This window comes from Grus americana, chromosome 5 (assembly GCF_028858705.1).
Source record: "Grus americana isolate bGruAme1 chromosome 5, bGruAme1.mat, whole genome shotgun sequence".
Lineage (NCBI taxonomy): Eukaryota > Metazoa > Chordata > Aves > Gruiformes > Gruidae > Grus > Grus americana.
Genome location: NC_072856.1, coordinates 31,693,128 through 31,716,115, shown reverse-complemented (window position 1 = coordinate 31,716,115; position 22,988 = coordinate 31,693,128). Strand labels below are relative to the sequence as shown.

The following is a 22,988-nucleotide window of genomic DNA, read 5'->3' as shown; positions in this document are numbered from 1 at the left end:
GTGGTGTGGCTCCCTCCGTGGGGATGCCCAGCCCCTGTTTCACTAGCCCTTATTTCCTCCTCAACATCTGGTTCAGGAGGGGAACATGCTTGCAGTCTCGTTCTGCTGAGCGCAGCGCTCAGCAGAGCTGTGTAATAACCACATGTCCCCCTCCTCACCAGTAAGAATACTGGAGGAGATGGTAGAGTTTTGATCTCTGCTCCAGTCTTCCCAGCTTTTGTCTGATTCAGATGGATGTTGTATCAGCTCCTGTTTGGAAAGTCATATGCGTTTACTTCTGAAGGAAGAGCAGAGGTGAACTGTGCAGTGCTCTGACTGAGCTACACCAGTCAAAAGTAGACTGCATCACCCAGCTTGGACCTGGGGATCCTCTGGCTGATGTATTTGTCTTGGTAAACACGATGACTTCTACAATACACTGTATGTTGTCCTCTAGTATGCACACCTTGCTTGGCATACCCAAGTCCTAGTTTAATGAAGTAATAGTTAACCAGAAGAGGAACATGAAGCTATGAGTTTGGTTCTTTCCAGTGCAATTCTAGACAGACTTTTGTAATGTATGTGAAATACCAACTTTAATATCAATGGGGACTAGTTGAATTCAGATAGAATGATTTTTTTATTTATTTATTTTTCCCCTCTGTCTTTTCCCTCCTGCCACCTTAATAACATGATCTATTAGATCTACATATTCTAGCAAACCAGGTAGGGATTTTTTGCTGTTAGATAATTATCAGTTCAGCAAGGCATACGGTTGTCTGATTTATCAGGCACTTTAAAGTCATGTAGTCTAGATGTATTTCACTAATTAGAAAGAAATCAGCTAGGTATTAGTGACATGAAATTTTACTCTATGGTTGTGTGCTAAAGCTCCAAATATCTTGTGATGTGACATTAGCATTACGTGTCAATGATAAGCTGCCCTCGAAATATATTAATTACATGGCATAAAGTTAACTTCCACTTATTGTCACCCAAAATTGTATTTCAGCTGAGTGGTGCTGATGGATATTTACATGGGGATTCATGTAGCAGATTCTGTTTTCTAGGATTAAATTTATGCATATTGTAACAAAATATCTCATTTTATCTCAGATGTGCAAGAGGTGTTTTGCACTACCAATTTTGTTTATTAAGTTCACAGCTTATTTATTAAAATACGAGACTAGTCTAAATATGCCCCTGTACTGGGGCTGTTAAATACCGATGATGTTTTCAAGAAATAGCTTGTTTTGCAGAATTTTTTCTAACGCTGTACTTACTTTCTCTATTATCTATAAAACCAAGAGTCTATAAGGACTTGTTGGTGGGGTAGTTTCTGTGAAGCACATAGGTGTTTGTGCCTATAAGAGTTTTCTTACAGCAGTCTTATTTACAATAGTTTTTTCTCGCAGTAGGCTAGATATTTTAGAACATTATCGGGAAACTCTTAATTTACTGCTTAGCTGTTTTCACTGAATTTACATATACGTAGGGATTAAATGCTGACGGTGTTTATGCACGAAAATGTAAAGGCTATTGTCTTTGAAATTTTATTATTAAACTCCTGTATCAAAAATCTAAAGAGGTGAGCTGTGGGGAAAAAAAAAGATTTTTCTTGCTTTTCAGAGCATTTTTTTAAATTGGTTATTCCAGTTTAAAGGAGTTCACTGATCTTTTTGTAATGTATGGGAGCCGTATCTCTTTGCAACTTCTGGTTTTTGGGAGAGTTTGAGGAGCCTGATCAGATAAGAGAGAGATAAAACTCTTACCATGATTCACTGCATTTTGTCAATGGCTACCTATGTCGTCCAGTGTGATTATGTTTCTCAGGAAAACGCAGAACTGTTCTATGATAAAGAATAAAATTTTTTTTTAAAAAAAGGAAAAAACAGCAAGGGGCAAATGCACCCTCTCTTTTTAGCTTATTTTTGGGACTATTTTTTTTTAAAGGCTTCATATCCATATGAAGGCATTTTATCCATAAACAAGAAGTTGAAGACTGCTGGTTTGCTCCTTGTGTGTGGCAGAGAGAGAGCGGTTAGTACAAATGGTTTTTCAATTTTTATCACTTTTGCTGCTGAGGAGTCTGGATTGCTGCAAGCATGGCTATTGTCAGGAAAACAGCATCTTTTGAACCTGAGAGTCGGAATTCAGAGACCATTTATTTTTTGAAGGTATGCGTTTGGATTTAGATTGCTGGTGTGTGAATGCAGGCTGGTATGAGTTAGCTGCTGGCAATGTAATAAACTGCCTGTAGGAGTAAGGCACTGATGGTACTCTTCAGGTAGTAATTGGTGAAGCTCTTAACTGGAGGCTGTGCATGAGTACTTTTAATTTTTTTTTAAAATGTAAATAAAATGTTTGTTTTCACCCGTTTCAGCTCCATGTAATTGAAATGTCTGTATAAGACAGAGCTGGATTCTCTTCTGGCTGATGCATTGTAAACGTGCTTAGAGGAAGGTTTAGAGGGCAGATTCTGCTTGTAACCTGTGTAGTGACGTTGGGTTGACTTTCTGCTTGCATCTTGAGTAGACTGGGCTGTCAGTGAGAAAAAAATTGTGTAGAAAGAATACATTTCAATAGGATCCCTTGGAAAAATTAGTCCTGAGATTCTTTCATGCCAGGCTACAGGGTTTTGTTGGTCTGTTTTTTAACAGACAACTATGCAAGTCAGATGTGGACTTTTGCATATCATTATATTAATTAAAGAGTTGCCAATGCAGCATGTTAACATAGTATTAGGGTAAGAAACCTGTACTTTGAATGTGAGCAGTCTCTTTTGTGTTCACAGCAAGTAGCCTCCATCACTGGAGCCCTAGCTCTGGGGCGCTCTGCCCTTCTCCCTGGTGGCCTGTACCGCAGGCAGAGACGAAGCGGTGCTCCCTTGGGGCTGTGCTGATGTTGCTCCTTGGTCAGAGGTATTACTGCTGCATGGCTGGCGGTTTGTGGGGTGTGAAATGGGTGCCGAAATCCTCAGGCTGGTGAGAATGCCCTGTTTGTGAATTGGTTTGAAACCAGGCTTTAGCATGGCAGGAGTGCAGGGAAGCAGTCCCGCATCCTGGGTGCTGAGCTCCACTCCATACCTTAAAAAGCATAGGTGTAATGGGATCCATGGGCACCCAGCATTGCTGTGCTTTCACCTTGAAGAGCCAAGAGCATGCCCGTGTCTTATCACTGTCTTATTTTCTCTGTAGTCTTTTTTTTACCTCTAGAATAAGAATGCCATCTAAGAATGGATTTTGTGTTTTTTAAAAAAGCAGTCTAAAAGAAAGGGAAGAAACTTGGGTAATTGTCAGAGCCCTGCTAATTCCTCAAGGGCCCTGGGGGACCCCTGGTCCAGGGGCCCTGCTAAGGCTCATCCCAGCACCAGCAGTGCCCAGGCTGTGTGGAGGGGATGCCTACACGTGTTTCTGCTCCGGGGTGCACCCGAGTCCTACCTTGTCTCCTGCGACATCCATCCTGCTGTCACTCCTGCAAAGGGGGCCCTGCTCCTGACCAAAACCCAACAGGAGTTGCTGGGCACCAGCGGGGAAGCACTTTTACAAATTTCTGTCTCCCAACAACAGGTTTGTTTGTATTGATTACCTTTTGTAGCTCTTCGGAGGCAGTCAGTGGCTCCCTCGATGTCACAGTGAACAACGTGACAGCCACTACTGCATATTGTGCAAGATGTTTTTGTCTTGTTGCACTGGAGTAGATGAAAAGCCTCACAATGTGCTATGGGGGAAGATCCTGAAGTATCATAAAAGATCAAGTGAGCTGACAGTATAACAAGAACAACAGAATTTGTAAATATGGACGTTCAAAGTGAATAACACAGTGAGTGAAGCACAGCTAAGTTATGCTGCAGAGGGCTTTTTGATTATAAATTGGGAAATCCTACTTTAAAGGAGCATTACTCAAAAGTTAATTGCAATTGTTTTCTTTTAAAGTATGCATATATAATCTCAGATATAATGTAAATAGTAAACATGGACTTTACATGCTGCAGGTGAAGCTGAAACTTGGGTGACTTGACATATGCTTTCAACTCTGCTTTGTAATTGCCTTTAGAAAGTTAAATAAAATCTCTACCTAGTTCTGCTCTGTTCAACTGAGTGACAATACCTACAGCCTAATTCTTCAGTGCCTTGAAATCATGACTAAGTGCTGTGAAAATGCACATTAGTGTAAATCATTTGAAGTGCTATAATTTTAAAATGCTTTACCCTTCACCGTTTGTGCTATTTAATGTTTTTTGCATCTAATAATTTTGCGTAGAGAATTTATTCCATTTCCTTTTTAGCTCATGACCTGGCACAACAGTGCAGTGTTTGGGCTTATAGGAAGACATGAGAGTTTAATAGGAGTTAAAATAAATTAATGTCCTTTAAATATAAAATAGTGTCTAAATTGGTCTGAGCGTGGTATGTATAAGGTTTAATTTGAGCTAGAACTGTATTACTGAGTTGCAAAATTGGTATGTGCATGTACAAATGCATGTGTGCGTGCATGCATACTTTAATAAAAGAAAGAAATGAAGGGATCTGGATTGATGTAGATTATTTAACCTTGGTCTCCATTATCTCTTGCTTGAAGGGACATCCCTTGCTTAAAGGGATGTCTGAGTTGCTTCTGGCTCCAGTGGAGGATGCCATGTCACAGCAATAGCCTTTTCACTGTCGAGACAGGACAGAGCTGGGACACGGTCTGAGGTTGTCCAGTTCTGGCACTTGTCCTTGGGAGCTGATAACTGACAGCTAGAATGGCTTGGAGCTGTATTATACATATAATTGTATGCTCTATATGTATATTATATGCTGGGGCACTTTATCGCCTGTGGGAATGTGAAAAGTGGGTAGAGAAGGGAATACAAAAGTGTCATCTTCCTGAAATAAGGGAGGCAGTTTAGTGGTGAACTGTATTTTAGGAATGAATGTGTAGATTATGCATGTGTGAACATACTTAGACCTCTTTGTCTCAATCTTTAATAAAATATGTTGAGATGGAAAATTTCAATCCTTCCAATGTTAAAGAAACCAAGCTTGTCAAAGAGCTTTAATGCCAGCGTCTGTAAGAGGCAATGTTCCCTCTTAGGCTAGGAATGGTCACCATGTGGCTCCACAGCAGCATTTAATTTAAGATGTAACTTGTCAAATGTGCTAGTGGAAGAAAAATTTAAAATATAGCATTTGACTTAGTGTCCTTCCTGCACTGGGTCTTTATTTTTTTTAAACTAGTATTTTTTGCTTCAAGCATGGCATGACCTGGCAGAGATAAGGCAGCACTTCTGTGCTTCTAGAAGATAGTTTGGGTTAAGGAGTATTATGCATGGTTGTTTGCCTGTGTCCTGCTGCCTCTTCCTGGCTGCATCATGTGAAGAGATGAGGAAAGCTGCTTACTCTGAGCAAGCAGCTATGCCTCCCTGGTTCCCAGCTGCTGCCCTGGGGTTGGGGAGAGCCAGAGGCGGCTCCAAGTGTCCGCAGGTGGCAACCGGCAGTGTGCCTGACAGCCGTCTGCACCCGATGGTTCCAGTGGGGTTTCACTCTGTCTCGCAGCAAGCTTTTAATCCTCCTTGGCTTTTTGTTTGAGGGCACCTCAAAAGGCCCTAGAAAAGTCTAAGCTGTTTGTGCTTTATAGCAAGGAAAGGAAGTGTGCTGATTATTAATTGGTCTTTTATTGAATGGGGTCTTATGATAAAAGATCGGGAGCGGGTGAGAAATGTGTGTGCATGGGATGACCCGAACCACAGCTGTATGCAACTTGGCAGCCCTCACTCTTGGGCAGTGTGCTTTAGACAAATCAGTTCAAAGCATTTAACTGTCTGACACGGTGTGATAAAATCCTGCCCTGGGTGAAGTCTGGAGCGTGGTTCCCTCCGTACCATCCTCATCTGTCTGCCTTGAAGGTAACTGCACGTCCTTGCCATGCTCCTCTGCAGCCTGGAGTGATGCTGACTTTTGTTCCTGTCCTTGCAGTCTGAGCGACGAGAGGCAAACATGGCCCAAGCGCCCACTGATCCAAGTAATGTGGAAACTGCTGATCCAGAGGAGAGTTCTCCAAATATGATAGTCTACAGAAAGGTAAGGATTTGGAGCTGTTTGCAAAAATCTCCTCATAAAAAGAATCCCATGCCCCTCTTGAAGTCAAAGGTATGCTTCAGGCTGCTTGGATGCATAGCTGAAATAGTTTTTAGGAAAGTAGGTATTTAAAACTATAGCATTTGAGAACTTGGAAGTCTGTTCAGTGGAAGCATTTGAGCTTGTTTATATAAAATATTTGATGACAAACTAATAACTCAAAATTTATAACTACTTGTGAATAGTTGTGATATGACTTTAGCTAATCCTTCAACTTTACTAAGTCTAGCTAAAATGAATGTACCTTCCAAGTTTTATCACACTAAGCATAAAGCAGCTGGCATACAACAATCTTTTAGTACATTTTTTTCTATTTTCATATTGTGTTTTTGGTTGCATAATTTACAGTTTGATTCTTTGCAGGTAGTTGTTATTACTTCATGTTGTACTGTTAAATTAAAAAAGCGAAACCACTCAAGTTGTAGTGAAAAATGAATTGGACAAAGGTAAAATAACAGCACTACATGATGTTAAAAACATTCTTTCACCATGATAAAATGTCTTATTCTGAAGTACTTTGGAGGTAGTATAAAAGATAAAGGAAAGCAATCTATTGACCCATTTGCTAAGGTATTGTTTTACTCTAGGGTAGGTGTGTCTGTTATCTGTGAAACTGAGTCTTCTCGTAATTTAATGAAATCATGTAAATATATTTTATTTAGCCTGCAAAATATGTAGCATGCGAAAGTGCTGTGTGATTCTGACAAAAAAAATATAATTTCTTGCATGGCTCAAATAAGCTACTGTTCTGTTAACTCAGGAGCTACAATGCTAGCTCAAATCAAGTTTCCTTGTGTAGTACGATCCTGGGTAAAATTTATATTTTCACTCATTTTTACACCTTACAAAATAGCTATAAATATCTAAAATGTGTTGGGTGTACGTGGTACTGTTTTCTGCTTGCGTGACTGCAATCTTGATGACTTTCATATGCTGAGAAAATAATTTAGGTTTCGTATAGAGCATAAGTTGTTTAAAGTGTTACTTTTTGATAACCGCAATTTTGGTTTAGTTGTTGCATATTTGGTTTGGAATCTGGAATTGTTAACATGGGAAAATTTTCTGGGTAATGTGTAGGCTTGTTTGTTTTGAATGTGTTATGAACACACTTTGGCTGCTAATTTGGAAGTAGCAGTAGTCAGTCAGATTATCTTTTTAGAACCTGTTTGCTGAGAGGTCCAACACCCCAGCAGGTTGAAGCAGATATGGGATATGAAAGAAGTTTCTGGTTGCATGATCTAGAATTAGGTCATTAAATCTGTGACTCTGCAGACAATCCACTTACCTATTCTTGAAAACAATATGTTTTATTTAAATGTGCCTCACTTTCTATTCATCTCATGGCATTTCTACTGAAGGATTTCTCAGTTTCTTTGCCTTTTAGTGTTTCATTATTGTCACTGCAGAATAAGGCTTGTAAGTTCTGCGGTATCGATAAGGAATGAACTCATACCATTCATCTCTCCTTACTGGTGTTCCTCAGATGTCAGTATTATCAGCCCTTCATAATACAGTCATCTGTCAAAATACATAGTTATCTTTTAGAATAGCATACCCCATGCATTGTTCGGTAATACTGTATTCTGTATTGTCAATATTAAGCTAACACGTCTGTCAGGTTTTTTTTGTTGAGGGTTATTGCTGTTTTTATGAATAGGGTTAATACTGCCTATTCTTCAAAGTTAATTTCCACTGGTGATTGACTTCCTAAATCTAATTTACTGTTTGATACCAGTTGTATGTATTACACATCAATTATATGTTCCTTAGTGTTGAGAAATCATATGCAAAATCTGAGACAAGACTTTTATTCTCTTGATTATCCCTCCTCTCTCCAAATGAGTGTTTAGCTCTTCATTTCTCATTTCCTTTCAAATGGCTTGATTGCCAGTAATGAATGAGAAAAACGCTGCACTGGACTCCCTGAAATACAAAACACAATCTGCCAGCATACCGTACAGTTCAGGGTTGGTGTTGCATCACAGTAAAAGAAAAGGTTTGCTTCTCACAGTAGGGAACCCGAGATGCAATTGTTGATCTCCCTAAGGAAGAAGAAATAAGGGTGGGCTTCCGTAATGGAACCACAGTAATTCCTGCTGTGTCAACTATTTTGTTGCTTGTCCTAACTGTCATGTTTGTAGGTTTTGAGGGAGGAAAGCCCTACAAGTACAACCCCAAATTGTTCATGCTTTCTTTACTGAGACTCACTGAGGTCTATTTGAAGTTCACAAGCCGAGACTTGTGGTAGCCTGGTTGTCCTTATAATCACTAGTGAGAGATACACACATCTAAACGACAAACCAGATCTTAGGTGGTGCTGAGTGTCCTTTTGGAGCACCCTCTGTCTCTGTTGTTTATGGAGAAAAGCCTAGAACAGGCTGTTCTCTTTACTTAGGTAGGTAAAACTAAGTGGGATGGATTTTGGCCATGCAGAACAAAATAAACTAATTTATTTTGCCTTCAATTAGTTTCTGATATTCTCTATGGACTCCTGCAAGTAAATAGATTCTAACTGCTTTGATTGCTACAGCAGATGGTCTCAATGAGATAAGTCTTATTTTCTTCTACCTTCAGGGTTAACCTTTTGGGGGCTGATATTTATCAAATTGTGAGGCATGCTATTTTTTTTTTTTTTTAATCCAAAATGCTCAGTGTTGCCCTACTGTTCTGGAAGACATCTGTGTGTGAATTAGGTAGTGCAGATGCACTCATTAGGGTAAGTGGTGTTTTGGGTGTGATTTGCCTCACCCTACACTTGTTAAAATTAATTGTACCCTAAACTACATGAGCTGTATTGACTCAGTCTCCATTGACTATCATGGGTGCCTTGACACCTAGCTGTCAGGTACTTATGTCATATGGTAGACATCTATAATTAAGCAAGCTGCATCCTGCTCCTAGGACTTGTGCTTCCTCTCATCTCTCTGTATGTCTCAGTACTTAGCCCTGGGCTGGTTACAGGGCTACGAGTAGTGCCGCAGTAAGGATGTGCTGTCATTTATCTTGTGTGATGTAGGGATATCCAATGAAAAATTTAAGGGTGCTGCAGAAATTGCGTTGCCATTTAAGTACTGCTCTGTGAGTAAAACATAGGAACCATGTTTTCTTTAATAACTCTGGCCACATCTGGAGAAGATGCTGATGTATTTTTTTGTTGGGATTAGTGCCGGAAGAGTGGTACACGGTGCTTAAAAAGACTGTTTGAAATGCTCTACCCTCCTTTTCATGGGAGCAGGTAGTGTCAATACACGAGGGCTTCTGTGGAAGTGAGTGACATCCCAGTCCTCACTTCAGGCTGTGAGCATTGTGTGGGTGCTGCCGCACGGAAGGAGAAAAAGGCAATAAAAAGCCAGTGCGAGGAGGAAAACGTGCTCCAAGCAGACAGTAACAGAAAATATCAATTGACTTGAAACAACTGTCACATTCCCTTGAAATCCAGACACCCTTGATTGCCTTTCTGGCTTCCAAGTGCTGGTTACTATGTCCCAGGGGCCATTTGGCTCATTGTTTCAATAATCTGTGTCTGAAAGTTCACCTGCAGACTGTATTGAAAGACAAATGGTTCATGGGCACCTTCTGGCACCAGACATATTAGGTGACCTATTACCAAAATAATTTCGCAAATCAAATCTTCTTACAGAGAGGATGGTGGAAAATTGTCATGTCACTGAAAGAAAAGAAAAATAGCAATATTTAGGGCTTGACTAAATAAGAACCGAAAATACCAATAAGGAAGAATTGTTTAGGAGTACCTGGAGAATATAACAAGAAGGATGAAAACACAGAAATTAAAATCTAGATTGGATAGCAAGGCATATTTGTTCCTGAGAGAGATCTCTTAGGATGGGGAAGAGTTTGCAAACTGTACTGTTAGAGATGTTTAGAACCACTGTGAGCATGCACGTATGGTCTGAGGGATATCAAAGGGTATTGCCACAGAAATGATCTGGATTACTTGATGGTGCGTTTCCATCTCTGCTTAATTTGGCCAGACACATCTTCTATGTCTGCTTGCTAACATTGGCACTTCGTGAGTTAAATTTTGAATTTTTATGGTTACTTATCGTAAAGCTTTTGAACAAGCAGGAAAATCTAATTTCCAAAGGCAATTACTGTTCTAAGTAAATGTAATACAAACTTGCAGCTGCCACAAGATGCTTTCAGAAAAATCTGAGTTGTTTGCTACCTTCAGTTCTTGGCAGCCTTGCCCTCTTTTCAAGTGCTGGTTTAAGATCTGAATTGTAATCATTTTTTTTTTTTCTTGAAAAAGGAACCTAACATTAGCAGCTTTTCTCCAGGCAGATTCCAAGGTTCCAGTCATGGCAAATAGCTGGAGTGTTGCTTTCAGACCTAGTCCAGCGTAGTGATAGGATGGGAAATGGGAGGACAAGCAGTGGGGAAGACAGATGTATGCATGCAAAAAACATTGACCACAGAGCAGGAAGATGGGGAAAGAGACTGTTAAAATTAGCAGTTCAGATAAAAAAAAAAAAAAAAAGAAAATGCTGCTATTGGGAGCTAGTCAGAAGACCAAGGCTATTTCTTTGCTCTTAAGTTGTGCTAAATATCACATGTAAAGCTATCTCAGTAGGACACTGTGCAAGCAACCAAAAGCAGACAAAACCCATAAAGGTATAGTGCAAATGATGACTTCTTGCAAAGAAAGAAAAAGCTATGCTGTGTTATAATGAGAGGGATTTCATGCATACAACTTTTATACTTTATTAAATGAAAGCAATCTGTATGTCTTCTGAGGTTTCCTAAGCCTCTCAAGGTTTTATGCTGGTTTAGTGAGAGGTAGCAGAACCTAAAATGCATTTAAACTGTTGAATACTTTTGGCATTCTCTTTATTTGTCGCTTGAGTTATATTCTAGGATTCTGCTGCATGTAAAGGCCTTGAACCTTATTCTTGTACATGAAATCTGAGATTCTCGCACAATTGCCTCTGTTTTGTAACTGGTCCTTTAACATAAAATTTTAAAACTGTGATCATAGTGCATGAGTTGATAACACTGCAGACCTATAGTCTTCAATTTTACCCAAAGATTTTTCTGTACTGTTGCTAGAATTACTTTAACAGCTTGCTCTTGACATTTCCTGATTTTTTTACTCTGTTTCCCAACTAAAAGCCGTAACCCAGGATTAAAGTAGGACTGAATTTGAGACTACATATCAGTACTTGAGGAATTGAAACACGCACAATTTTTGATAAGTAACCCCCAAACTATCATTGTTAATGTTGGAAAATAAATTTAAACCCAATCTTGTTACTAGGATGTGTTAACATACAGGTTAGGCTGCAGGGCAGCTTTAACTCTGCACTTCTGTTTTGCATATTGAAAAGGAGGTTTCAGTTAATTTATCACTGCAAATACTCATATGCCTTGGCTGTAACCACAAGTTGACTGTTTCTTAAAATCTTGCTAACTTCTTTATCCAACCAATTTACTGTGTCAACAACTTTGACTGCATAGGGTGTTGCGTAGAGAGGGGAAAATGTCTGTGGGGAAGAAGGGCTACTTGGTAAATTGTGGCTGCGGTAAAGGCAAAGCTGGGTGGTTTTTATCTAGGAGATTCCCTCTTGGCATTTCCTGTAATAACTGGCATAATGTTCAATAATTCTCCTTTCCAAACCTCGTATAGCAAAATCTTGGGGAGAGGAATCACAGTAGTGGCATCGAATTTAGTCCTACAGAGAGGCTGTACAGTGGGGGACAAAGATGGGAATGGCTGTGTGCAACAGACCTGTCGGGTAGGAGCAGCAGAGAGGAGACTCCCGCGTACGCTGGTAAGTCATAGGACAGTCATGGTCCAGTATTGTGCAATGGCAATGAAAAACACAAATATAATCCCAGAGTGCCTTGGAGAAATATTTTTCAGGGGAGTGATAGGTGTCAGTAGAATTAGGCAAAGGGCCAGTGATAGGGCCTCATGTAGGTCATGGTGTAGTCTTCTCTGCTGTCATCTCTGTCTTCAGAAAACATGACCTGGTTATACAGGATGGACTAGAAACAAGTGGCTTATTTAACCCAGTAAAACAAAATGAGGTAGGAGGGATGTAATTACTCTGCAAGAGTGCTCTAAGGGATAATGTCAGGCAGGGAGAAGACCTTACTAAGCTGATAGTACTGACGTGCACACAAATTCTTATAAATTTCTGATGAATAAATGCAATCTGGGAATTAGGAGGTGGTTCCTAATTCTCAGAAAAATGGAGTTCTGGAGTAGCCACTGCATGGAGTAGTGCAGCCAAGGAAGCCAGCCGGTTTTAGGATAGGTGTAGGCATGTTTTTGAAGAGGCCTGCGTGACATTGTTTCTTGCAAAAGTAAAGGAAACACAATGAGCCAAGAAGCCTTTCTAGCTTTACATTTGTACCTTCTTCAGAATACCTTGGATAGGGGCTCTCTAAAATACCTGCAAACACCCTTTATTTGTGCATTAGTAAACAATTTGTACTGCTGAAATGTGACACATCACAGGGTCCTTGAACAAAGCCAATGCCACTGACCTTGACTGTAGCTGTCAGGGGAGCCATGTGGTAAAGCTGGGGACTGTGGGTTTGATTTCTGCATCTGTTAGATGTGTATGAATGATTAATGATCTAAGGCATTAGTGTAAAATTGCAAGAAGTTAGTGCCCAGAGGACTTCAGAAGCTGACTTGCATCATTGCTTAGACACAAATAAAGCTGTCATACAAGCGGTAGGAACGTGTGTTTAGAGCCAGGCGGAGGTGATCCACCTGCAGGAGGGGCTTTTGGACACTTTGTGGTTTGTTGTTTCTTTCCATCATTTGTCTTGCAGTAACGGTTAACACTTAGCTGAGGTTAAATATTCAGATTAGTAAGTGGTGTGCAAAGTTACAAATAGGGGAATGCAGGTAATGTGGTAGGTAGGTAGACCCTCAACTAACTATTTTCTTGTTTCTCTTTTTAGATATCCAAATACGTACACATACACTTACATGCCTTTGAAGTAATGAGGATGAACAAATAACCTTTACGTTTTTCCTGGCTATATCGTTTAGCCTAATGTAGCAGATAGGTTCTTAGAACATACATATTAAAAAGATATATATATATGATATATTTTCTTATCCTATATGTCTTAAATCTTCCCATTCAAATAATGCATGCACAGAATGATTCATTTTGGATTTTACACATACGAATCTGTCTTTCCAGGCTTGGAAAAGGTGGCCTTAGCCCTAGTGTAAAGGTGACCTTAGCTCTTGTGTATTGTATTCCTCTTTGTAGTTAGAGATTTTGCTGATCAGTCTATAGCTATCTTGTTGTTGTTTTCTTCATATTCAGAAGCAGTTGTCTTATTTAAATTTATTTAGTTTTCTTTCCTCTCTGGCTCATCTTTTCTCTGTTTCTGTCTGTAACTGAAACAAACTGTCTCTTGCACCCATAAAAGTCTAATTACAGTGATCTATTACTTTAGCTGTTCTCCGAGGCAGAAAAAAAGATGAGCCAGGACCAATAGCTATGACAACTTCAAAGTATATTTTTAGCAAAGCAGCCAGTGCAAATTTAGAATACAGAGATAAAAAGGGAAGGTTCAGCTAGAGGGTAAGATTATGCTATTCTAGCTGTAGCACTTAGTGCCTTGCATTTTTGGAAATGGTTCTCTTTTACTTCCCCAGGATCTTTCTCACGTCGTTCTCTGTGTATTCGTTGTTGTCAGCATTTTAAGTTATGGTCTTGAAGTATTTTCACCATGTTTGTTGATTCACTTTTGCATGTTGTTTTGGGCAAGATGCTGAACATGAGTGTTTTCTTTCTGCCTAAAGCAGTATTTTAGCCATGGGATTGCTTTATTTATTACAACTAAACCAAAATGAAGTAGTGAAGTAGTAGAGAGCAACCAGCCTAACACATTTCAGGAGGCAGCTTCTGGCTATTTCACATGCGGTCTTGAACCCTAATACTAGGATGAAAAAGAGTTTGGATGGAATTGGATGAAATGCATATGAAACCACTTTTTTTTGTTTGTTTGTAATAGCACTTCAGCTAAACCCTTATTCTATCCTGATTAATAAAATACCACTTCAGAGGATTATGAATTTCTTTGATAAGGCTTCATGATAAAGTTTGAGTGGGAGGATTCGTTTCAATAAATAGAATTACATGTGCGGGACCATGAAAATATGCAAATGAAGTGCCATTTAAAAAACTCATGTTTTGCATCCTAAGACACTTTGAAGCACGCTGCTTTTTTTTATGAGAAGCTGTCATACCATGTTCAAGGGGAAGCAATTACTTTTATTCTTTTTTTCTTTATCGCTACAGTTGTTGTCCTGTATCTTCTTTTTCCTTGTCTCTCCAAAGTTAAATGAACTGAAGAAAATGAAAAGTAACTGACTAACCAGACACTGAAGTGCACAGGTCTGCTCAACAAAGAATTGTATTCTCATTCTTGAGTATATTTGATATTTTAGTTCAAAGGCTACATGTCTTTGAGGGTTGGGGGGAAATGGGCAAATGTGTTCATTTAAATAAGATGTCTCCCTACTTTGCTTTTCTTTGATGTTAATGGAGCTCATTAATATTACCTTGCATTGAAGCATTTGGAAATTATACTTTGGACCAATAATTCAGTGCCTCTGAAGGTAAAGTGATACATATGTGGCATACACAAGAAGAAATGACAAAATATTATATGTATTTTTTTAATGCTTTAATTGAGACTAGAATGAGTGGAATAGGTAGGAAGAAGAATTTAATCAAGGAATATATTAATTATTCAGATCTGTTTCTTGGTTGAGAGAGAAAGTTCCAACCCTCTTCATATTTCAATTTTGTATAAATGGGGTTCTGTGAGATTGAAGTCAAATAGAAATGGTTCTGTGATTATGTTTTTAAACTCTAGATGGAAATGGTTTTGTGCACCAGTCTTCTCAGAGTATAGTGCTGCAGGTATCACTTCTGTTCTCCTCCTCTACCAGCTATCTTGAGTTGTATTTTTTTCTCATTTCATGAAAATAGGTTTGGTGGCCATTGCATATTAAGAATTTTCCTCTCTGGCTCTGTTACTGTTTCACATGGCTTTTCCTTATGTTTTTCATTAGTTGGCAGTTTTAGCAGGAAGACGTGGAACTGGCGGGCTTGTGGAGGCTCTTTAACAGCCTCTGTATTTGTGAGCGCAATTCTCCTCTGCTTGTTGGCACAGCCGTGGCGGCAGGAGCTGTTTTGGTGGTGCCCCAGTTAAAGGGACTATTTCATTCACTGATGCTATAATTAGATGCCTTTCCCCATCAGTAAATCCATGCAATTTTGTTAAACATGGGCTTGTAGCTACGTACAAATTAGTTTATTCAATAACTTGCACAAAATGTCACATAAACCTTGGCAGCACTGGGTTCTTGTCATTTGCACTGTTCCCCACTGGGCTCTTAATAGTAAAATTAACTGGAGCTGTGTTAATTATATTTTTTCTATGCGTGGAAAAACCAGCTACAATAATGGCACTATTGTTGTCTGTATGCTGAAGATAGTCCAACTATTGGCTTGTATCTGGAAAGTTATCTGTGGAAAAAAAAGTGACTAAACCCACATTTTGTTAATAATGTGAAAGCATCTGTTCTTCAGAAACAGCGAGCCTAAGTGCTTTTTTCCTTGGTCCTCTTACCAGGAAAGGTGACCTACTTTGGTAGTGATTTTTTTTTTTTAAGTATTTTTGACTGGAAAGCACTTAACATCTTGAGTTATAACAAGTTTTCCTTTCTGCATGCAAGAAACAGAGATCTCTGTTTTCTTTTTCAGCAATAAAAATGGTGTTTAAGTTGTTCATAATGTATTTAGCATCAGTGGTGCTCTCTTCTTCCCACTTAAGAGATGTCTGAGAGTTTCAGGGGCATAGGAAAGACCTTGACCCTTGTATGAAATTGTGACAGGCTAAAAGTTTTCTGGTGGTGGCCTATGCTCTGGTTCTGTCTTGGCTAAACTGTTCATTTTGTGTGTGTGTCTGACATTCATGGGTAATGGCGTTTGAAGGAAAAACAGGATTGAAATAAAATGCACCAAAAGTAGGCAGAAAGAATAAGCGGATTGTAAGGGTGATGCATTTTGGAGAGAGAGAGAGTTAAGACTCAAGATTGCTTTTAAAAAACCCAACATTTGCTGACTTAGAATTGCAAGAGAGGTAAGTACTTCAAGCAGTTCTTCAGCAGTCTTAAAGGTATCTGACCCCACTCATGGGCTGCATGCAAGCTCTAATTGTAGTCTGCTGCTGTCATCATTGCCTTTAATTACGTAAACTGGACTATTTGAGAAACATTTGGCCGTAGAATGAGGTCCTGAGTCACCTCTGAGGTGCAGGTGAAGGCATGCTGAAGCTATGTGTTCCTACTCCATTTTTTATTTCCCCCCCTGAGGTATTTCATTTGACAGTGTTACCATTCTCATGGTGTAGCTGTTTTAAGCTGGTGGAAACTAACTGAAGGTTGGGTGCCCTTTAGGCCACTGCTCACTGTTTCCTCAGCAGCACTGAGTTCATCTGCCGGGCTGAGGGAAAGCAATGGAAGGGAGATGTGGGCATGTGCTGGGGCATATATCCCATGGTGGACACTGCTTTACTGCTTTGATTTTCATGTATTCAGTTGATGTGCTGAGAGAAAGAGTCAATGACCAGAGAAACCATTTACATATGTCAAGTTGCAGAGAACTTCCTGGGGTGTTCAAGGACAAGCAGCTGAGATGCTTCTTTCTAAATGAATTACAAAAACATGCAGGAATGGGTAAACTGGCTCCATTAATTATTTTCTTCCTAGTGTCTTAAATTTTTGCATACTTAGTACAGCAGTTGAGCAGCTTTCTCTGTGGCAGCCATGCCACTCCAAGAATATTTTGAACAGGACAAGTAAAATCCTTAGGCAGGGAAACTGGTTAATGGAGGGAGACTGTAATGAGAGAGGAGGTGGCTGTTTTAGGTTCTAGGCTTATACCTTGCAGCCAGACTGGAATCCAAAGCGTAAGAAAACAATGACAGTTTGCCACCTCTTTGTGGATCTGTTGGAAATCATTTCATTCCAGTTGATTTTGTAGCAGACAGACATCCCTTGCAAAGGAAATTGCCCTACTGAAGTAGTATGAATTAAGATGTCCAGAAAATACCAGTCTGTCTGTCTTGGCTCTGATGGTTTTGGGTTCTGTATCCACAGGACCTGACAGTTTGATCCTATGGGAAGTTGACAGGTTGGAAGGGAAGTCAGCAGGTTCAGCACAGAGGAATCCCTCTGGCTGCCTAGGCACCCCTTCACCTTGCCAGGGTTAACTCCTGAAGGGGCTTCTCAGATGTTCTTCTGCTTGTCTCCCTGGTGCTCTGCACTTTAGATAAAAATGACGCCAGATCTTGAGTTATCTTTCAATTTCACTTCAGCAAAATTTGAGAAGAGCTCTTGGAAAGGTCAAAACCCAGCCTTAGGCTGAAGCCTGTGAGGTGCACAAGGAACCCCTCCTTGTCTGTGTGTTTTGCCATCCATGAAGTCAAAGCTTCACTAAGTACTGGCTGCCTCTGATGTTTTAAAATAAACAAACAAAAAAACCCCAGAAAAGAACACCAACAACCACTGAACAGAATGAAGCTGGTGGTGAGTATGGTGGTAAATGCCCAATCAAGTGATTGCGGATTGCTGGAAAAGGGCTTTTCCACTTCCTATAGTGACCAGTTTGTAACTGCTAAGAGCAATGAGGTGACAGTCGATGTAGCTGCTTTTACCTGCAGCACTGAATATTTCCTCTGTTTTATGATATTCTGTCTTTAGTAACGCTGTGACCTCACTGTTTGTGTTCATATGTATTTACTAAGTTTAGGTTTTGTGTGGTTTTTTTTCCCCCCTCCCCTCAAACATTGCTGCCTTAGTTCTTAAGCATTCTTTGCTAATGCTGGAATATGATCCACGAAATGTCTTTTTACCTCTGTGGAATGCTTAGTGTACAAAACTTATTGCTGACAAAATGTTTACCTAATGGAAATCGGTATTATTTTCCTGGATTCCTAAGGATGAGACCTATGAAAGAAACATCTGAAATATTAAATAAGAATTGTTGTTCACTGTTAGCTCAGTAAGTTTGCAAGCAGCTGAACAAATAGTTGAATCATTATGAAATGGCTCTATAATTCACAGAGGAACCAAATGCTGCGAGGTACATTTGTTTGGGGATATCAGGATGAGGATTTTTTTATTTAAAGAAACTGTTTATGAAAACTTGTGTACAAGGTATCCGTAAGGATTTTTATTGGGTTCCTGGTGGTGTGTTTATCAAATCAGGAGATGAAGACCTAGACTAGCTCAAGTATTGCAATGCACCCACCCTATACATTGCCTTGATTTAAATTCTTTTGCTGCCTCATTGAGGGCAGATATTTGAACCCAATCCTGTGGCATCAGGTGTCTGTTGTCACAGCTGGTCTCCTGACTTCTGTTGGCTTTTTTCCTTCCTCCCATTACTTTTTTTTTTTTACAAATACCTTTTCTGTTTTGTGGCATGAAACAATATGTCAAAACCATTACATTTTTTTAGAAAAGCAATCTTGTTTACCATTCTTATTATGGAACCGTTGCATCAGTGGTGGGCTGCAGCAGTGGTGTAAGAACTTAGTTTCTTTCTTACAGTGAGATCAAGGGACTGGGGAACTTCAGTGTTTTTTGAATTCATATTCCAGTCTAATGACTTCTTCTTGATCTTGGAAATTTTTCCAGAAACATCACAAGAAACAGATTCTCTTCTCTGTGGCTTCCTGCCTGAAAATGGAAATGTGTAGCAGACCACTTAGGTGCACATCTGAAGCTGTCCTTCAGATCTTGGCAGACATAGCAGGTCAACTAATCAGGGAGCTAATTGAGGCTATCACCAATTGTTTACTCAGGACTGCAGAGAAGACTGTGGAACAGGGCAAGTGGTCCCACGTGTTGGAAGAGTAATATGTTGAGAAAAGGTGGGTTAAAAGCATGTAGGAATAACCTCAAGCAAAATCAATGCTCAGGAAGGAGAGGAGGGGTGGAAGAGCACTCTTTTCTCCATCAGATGATGTGTTGAATCTGGCTTATGGTAACTTCTGAGGTAGTGCTTCCATAAAACTTGGACATTCCTGTTTGGTGTGGCTAATGCTTTTGTGCTTTGTCTAACCTACCTCAGACTCCAGAAGGACAAAAATAGTTCTCTGCTGAAGCAGGTAAAGCTTTCAGGATCTTTCACTACTCCACCCTTCTTGTCCTAATTAAAACCGGAGTGCTCTTTTTCTCTTGGGTTCATACTAAAAGAAAACAAATTTTCCCACAGAGTTCTGTAACAGAAATACATCTCTCATCTATTGCTGTGGAAGTCAAGTTAAGTAAAAGCAAGGGCTCTTGGTCTGTTTTATGCAGGTTCCTTAATCATGACTCTTCCATTTCTGCTATTACTTCAGGTCAGAGCATGAGTAGCCAGATAGTTGGTATGGAATTTGAAATTTATTTTTTACACATTGCTGAAATAAAAGCCTCTCCTTGCTGAAAAATTAATTACTGAGTGTTCCAGCACCTTATAAGATATTTATATGTTCTCCTGAGTCCTGTCTCTTCCTGTTTCAAAGTGCTGTCTTGAGAGCAGTTCAGGCGAGAGAACTACTCAGCTGCACTTCGTAGTCTTCCTCTTTGCCAAGGAGTCTCAAGACGGCACTCGAAAACAAAGAGACATACTCTAGGGAAAGTATGAATATTAGATGACTCTGGTTTAATCATCTGGGATGCAGTGGCCTCAATTTATGCATCTGACGTTTTGGGGTTTTGTTGTTGTGGTTGCTAAACTGCATCTCAGAATTGTTAAATCTAGGGTTCTTAAAGGCATTGGAAATCCCAGATGGGTAGCGCTGTTGTACTGTTGTCTAAGGTCTGCGTCCAACGTATAAAGAATTTGATGACAAAATCAGTTGTCTCTAATGGCTTTTTGTAGTGTTTTCATTGTGTTTTTTCCCCTTGTCTTTGAAATGGAGAGAAAAGAATAACTGGCTGGGTTTGCTTCATTTGGGACTGCACAGGATAGATGGTGACCTGATTAAATAGCATTCTATAGTTGCTTGTTCTTAAAGGGGAATTAGTTGCAAGCATCAAATCTATTAAGTAAAGAGGGGACCCTACAATGAAGTGGGTCAGAATATTTGTTCTGGCTGTGTTGGAGTGGCAGCAGTGAATTGATGTACTTTATCGGTGCTGCTGTAGAGCTACTTGGCTCAGCTATGTTCATAGAGTTGTTTTTCAGTGTTGTAATCCAAATATTACCATGAACCTGCCTTGCATTTGTTACTCTTGACTTTGCGTTTAGCAGTTCCTTTTAAGATCGCTACCTTAGTGCCTCCTCTGAATGAATGAATGAGAAGCTCCCATGAGTTTCCAGCATCTGAACATTGTGTGATATAATGATTTCCTTTCTTTGAGAGGCTAGTGCAGACTTCAACAGGAGGAAAAAAAATAAAAATATTTGCATCTGATGAAGTTGATATGTTTGTCAGATTCCACGTACCGAGCTCCATGCAGCAGGATGGACACATCAAATAAAGACCACAAATCTACTGGCAGCGGTGTTAGTAGTTAAGTGATGATGTACAAAATACGTCTTTTGGAAGTGGTGTATGCGCAGGGCTAAAATGAAACCTCTCGTGAAATACCTCCTCATGACAGTTTACGGAAACATGAGGATTATGTCTTATTCTGTGGAGAAGCAGGGAGATAGAATAATGGCACAAATTAATAGGTCCCTCAAAGCCAATTTTAAATATGAGGAAAATGTTGTAGATCATCTTTTTTCATTTATTATGGCTGCCTGGGCAGGCAGTGTAAGGTAAGACAGCTTCCGTATGATAGCATTTGAGCATATAAAGACAGAGCCACCCCCCTTCTGGTGGATCTTAATGCTCTGCAGCCTGATGAAGTAGTGATGCTCCCTGTAAATGAGCACAGGGGCACTGGGGGGAAAGGATGTACGTGTGGATGGACTGCAGGGGCACAGGAGGACAGTTTGCTCCGCTTCTCAGGTTACTCCATTGCTGCAGCAGGTGCTCTCCCGGGGTGGGCAGCTGAAGGAAGTGTGTATGAAATACAGCCAGAGTCTACTGGTGTTCCCGGCTGTACCTTCGAAGTTACTGTCTTGAATCCTTATGTAAGAGTGAAGGGAAACTGAGGTTGGTGGCCTTTCCTGCTCCAAGATGTTCCAGGGAATGTCACCTTAGGACATGCACATTTTGTCTCTGCTTCTTCCAGCTCATCTGTGCAAGAGGATCTTTATAAGTAATGTGGTATAATAATAGGTATAGGAGGATCCAGGAGGCTGCTTAGCCTGCACGTTTGTTGTTGCGTCCACCTGCCTCCCTTGGTTCCTGGGTAGTATGTGGGGAAGCTGCAGACCCGTTTTAAAGCTAACTGGTCCTTCAGCTTCTACAGAAATTTGCCCTGTGCCTGTATCCCAGTAAAAATGTTTGAAGTCCTTAGGAAGAAGCAGCTGACACTACTAATTTGTATGCAAGGCTGCTGAAGCATCAGTAATACTAAGAGCATCAGTGGTCCTGGTAATCTGTCCAGCTCTATCAACAGAACCTCTGAGAGCAGAGTTTCAAAGAAATAAATGCAAAAGGCTTGCGTTACAGTCTCTGGGTAGTGAACACACTGAAGGTCAGCTGAGGTGTTTGACGACATAGTGATGCTGGGGCCAAAGAGTGGCTTTGTAATATTGGGAATGGGGAGGGAGGTTTGGTATTTTGAGCTGTACAGGGTAAACTATCCTGCTGCCTTCCGTATTATCTGTGCTGTCTCTATTCTGTGCCTTGCCTTTTAAGTTACTGTGTCTTTATTCATGGTTTTGGATTGTCTGTGCAAAAGCAACGTGTTTGGATACTTGGTTCTTGCTGATTGAACTAACATCTTTAATGTCAAACTTGCAATATGAAGCTACAGAGGAAGTTAAGTGTGTGGGATGCAGCTTATTCTTAGTTTCCTCTACTTTTTTCATTTTAATGATTTTTGAGAGTGCTGAACTAATTAAAGTGGCCAGTAGCTTTCAGTATGTAGCTTAGTCTCAGACAAAATTAATATCTTGCTTCAGTCTACTGTAATTCCGGAGGAAAGTAGTGGTAATAATGTTAAAAAATCAAAGCTAAATTTGTTGAATTGGATGTGTCTCTGTACAATGAGGCTTCTTTCTAACTAATGAGTTCAAATTAAAATGAAATAAATACCCATAATGTTTCTAGAGATTTTACTGTACATAATAATTTCATAGACTACTGAAATGCAGCCACTCTTGGTTGAATAGGTATAGAGTTCAAAGCTGAAAGCTGCTTAATAACAATATGAGAGCTGAAAGTGTTCTGTATGCGAAGATGCTGTAGAAAGATTTGGCTGGATCAAAACATAATAACTCAAACTGGAATTTGCCCAGATGCTGCAACTGATACCTTTACTATCATTAACAAAAATAAGTATTCAGTTAGTAGCTGACATTAAAGTCGGAGAGCTGCCTTAATACCCTACTGAGCAAGGGATTTGATCTTACCCAGTGTATTACCAGCACAGCTTCTGAAGCACACTGCATCTACTTTGGAGTTCTCCTACCTGCTAACTGAACTTGCAAAAATCCTAACTCAGATTTGTCTGTCTTTAGGATTGTTAATGGCTTAATCCAAACCCAATTAAAGTAACTGAATATCCTCCCCTTGTCTTTAGCAAGGTTTTGATCAGGACTTGTGCTAGTACAAATGAAAAAGCTTGCTGGATTTTGCCCTAATTTTCTTGTAACGAAAAGTGTGTGTATATGCATGTATATTTTGATGTTTTCTTAGCTATATTTATCCTTGAGTGTCAGCTGTGAAGTAAGAGATTCAGATAAATGAAAAGTTACAGTCCATTTTTAC

General features: G+C 39.8%; 1 protein-coding gene across 3 annotated transcripts in view; it reads left to right on the top strand.

Moving 5' to 3' along the window:
• The window catches only part of RGS6 (regulator of G protein signaling 6), a 297,793-nt gene that overhangs the window by 8,780 nt on the left and 266,025 nt on the right, over positions 1–22,988 (top strand). For all 3 annotated transcript variants that reach the window (XM_054828061.1, XM_054828059.1, XM_054828056.1), the window contains exon 2: positions 5,940–6,044. In XM_054828061.1, coding sequence (XP_054684036.1) covers positions 5,961–6,044 — 84 coding nt within the window. In that variant the 5' untranslated portion in view covers positions 5,940–5,960. The remainder of the gene's footprint in view (positions 1–5,939; positions 6,045–22,988) is intronic.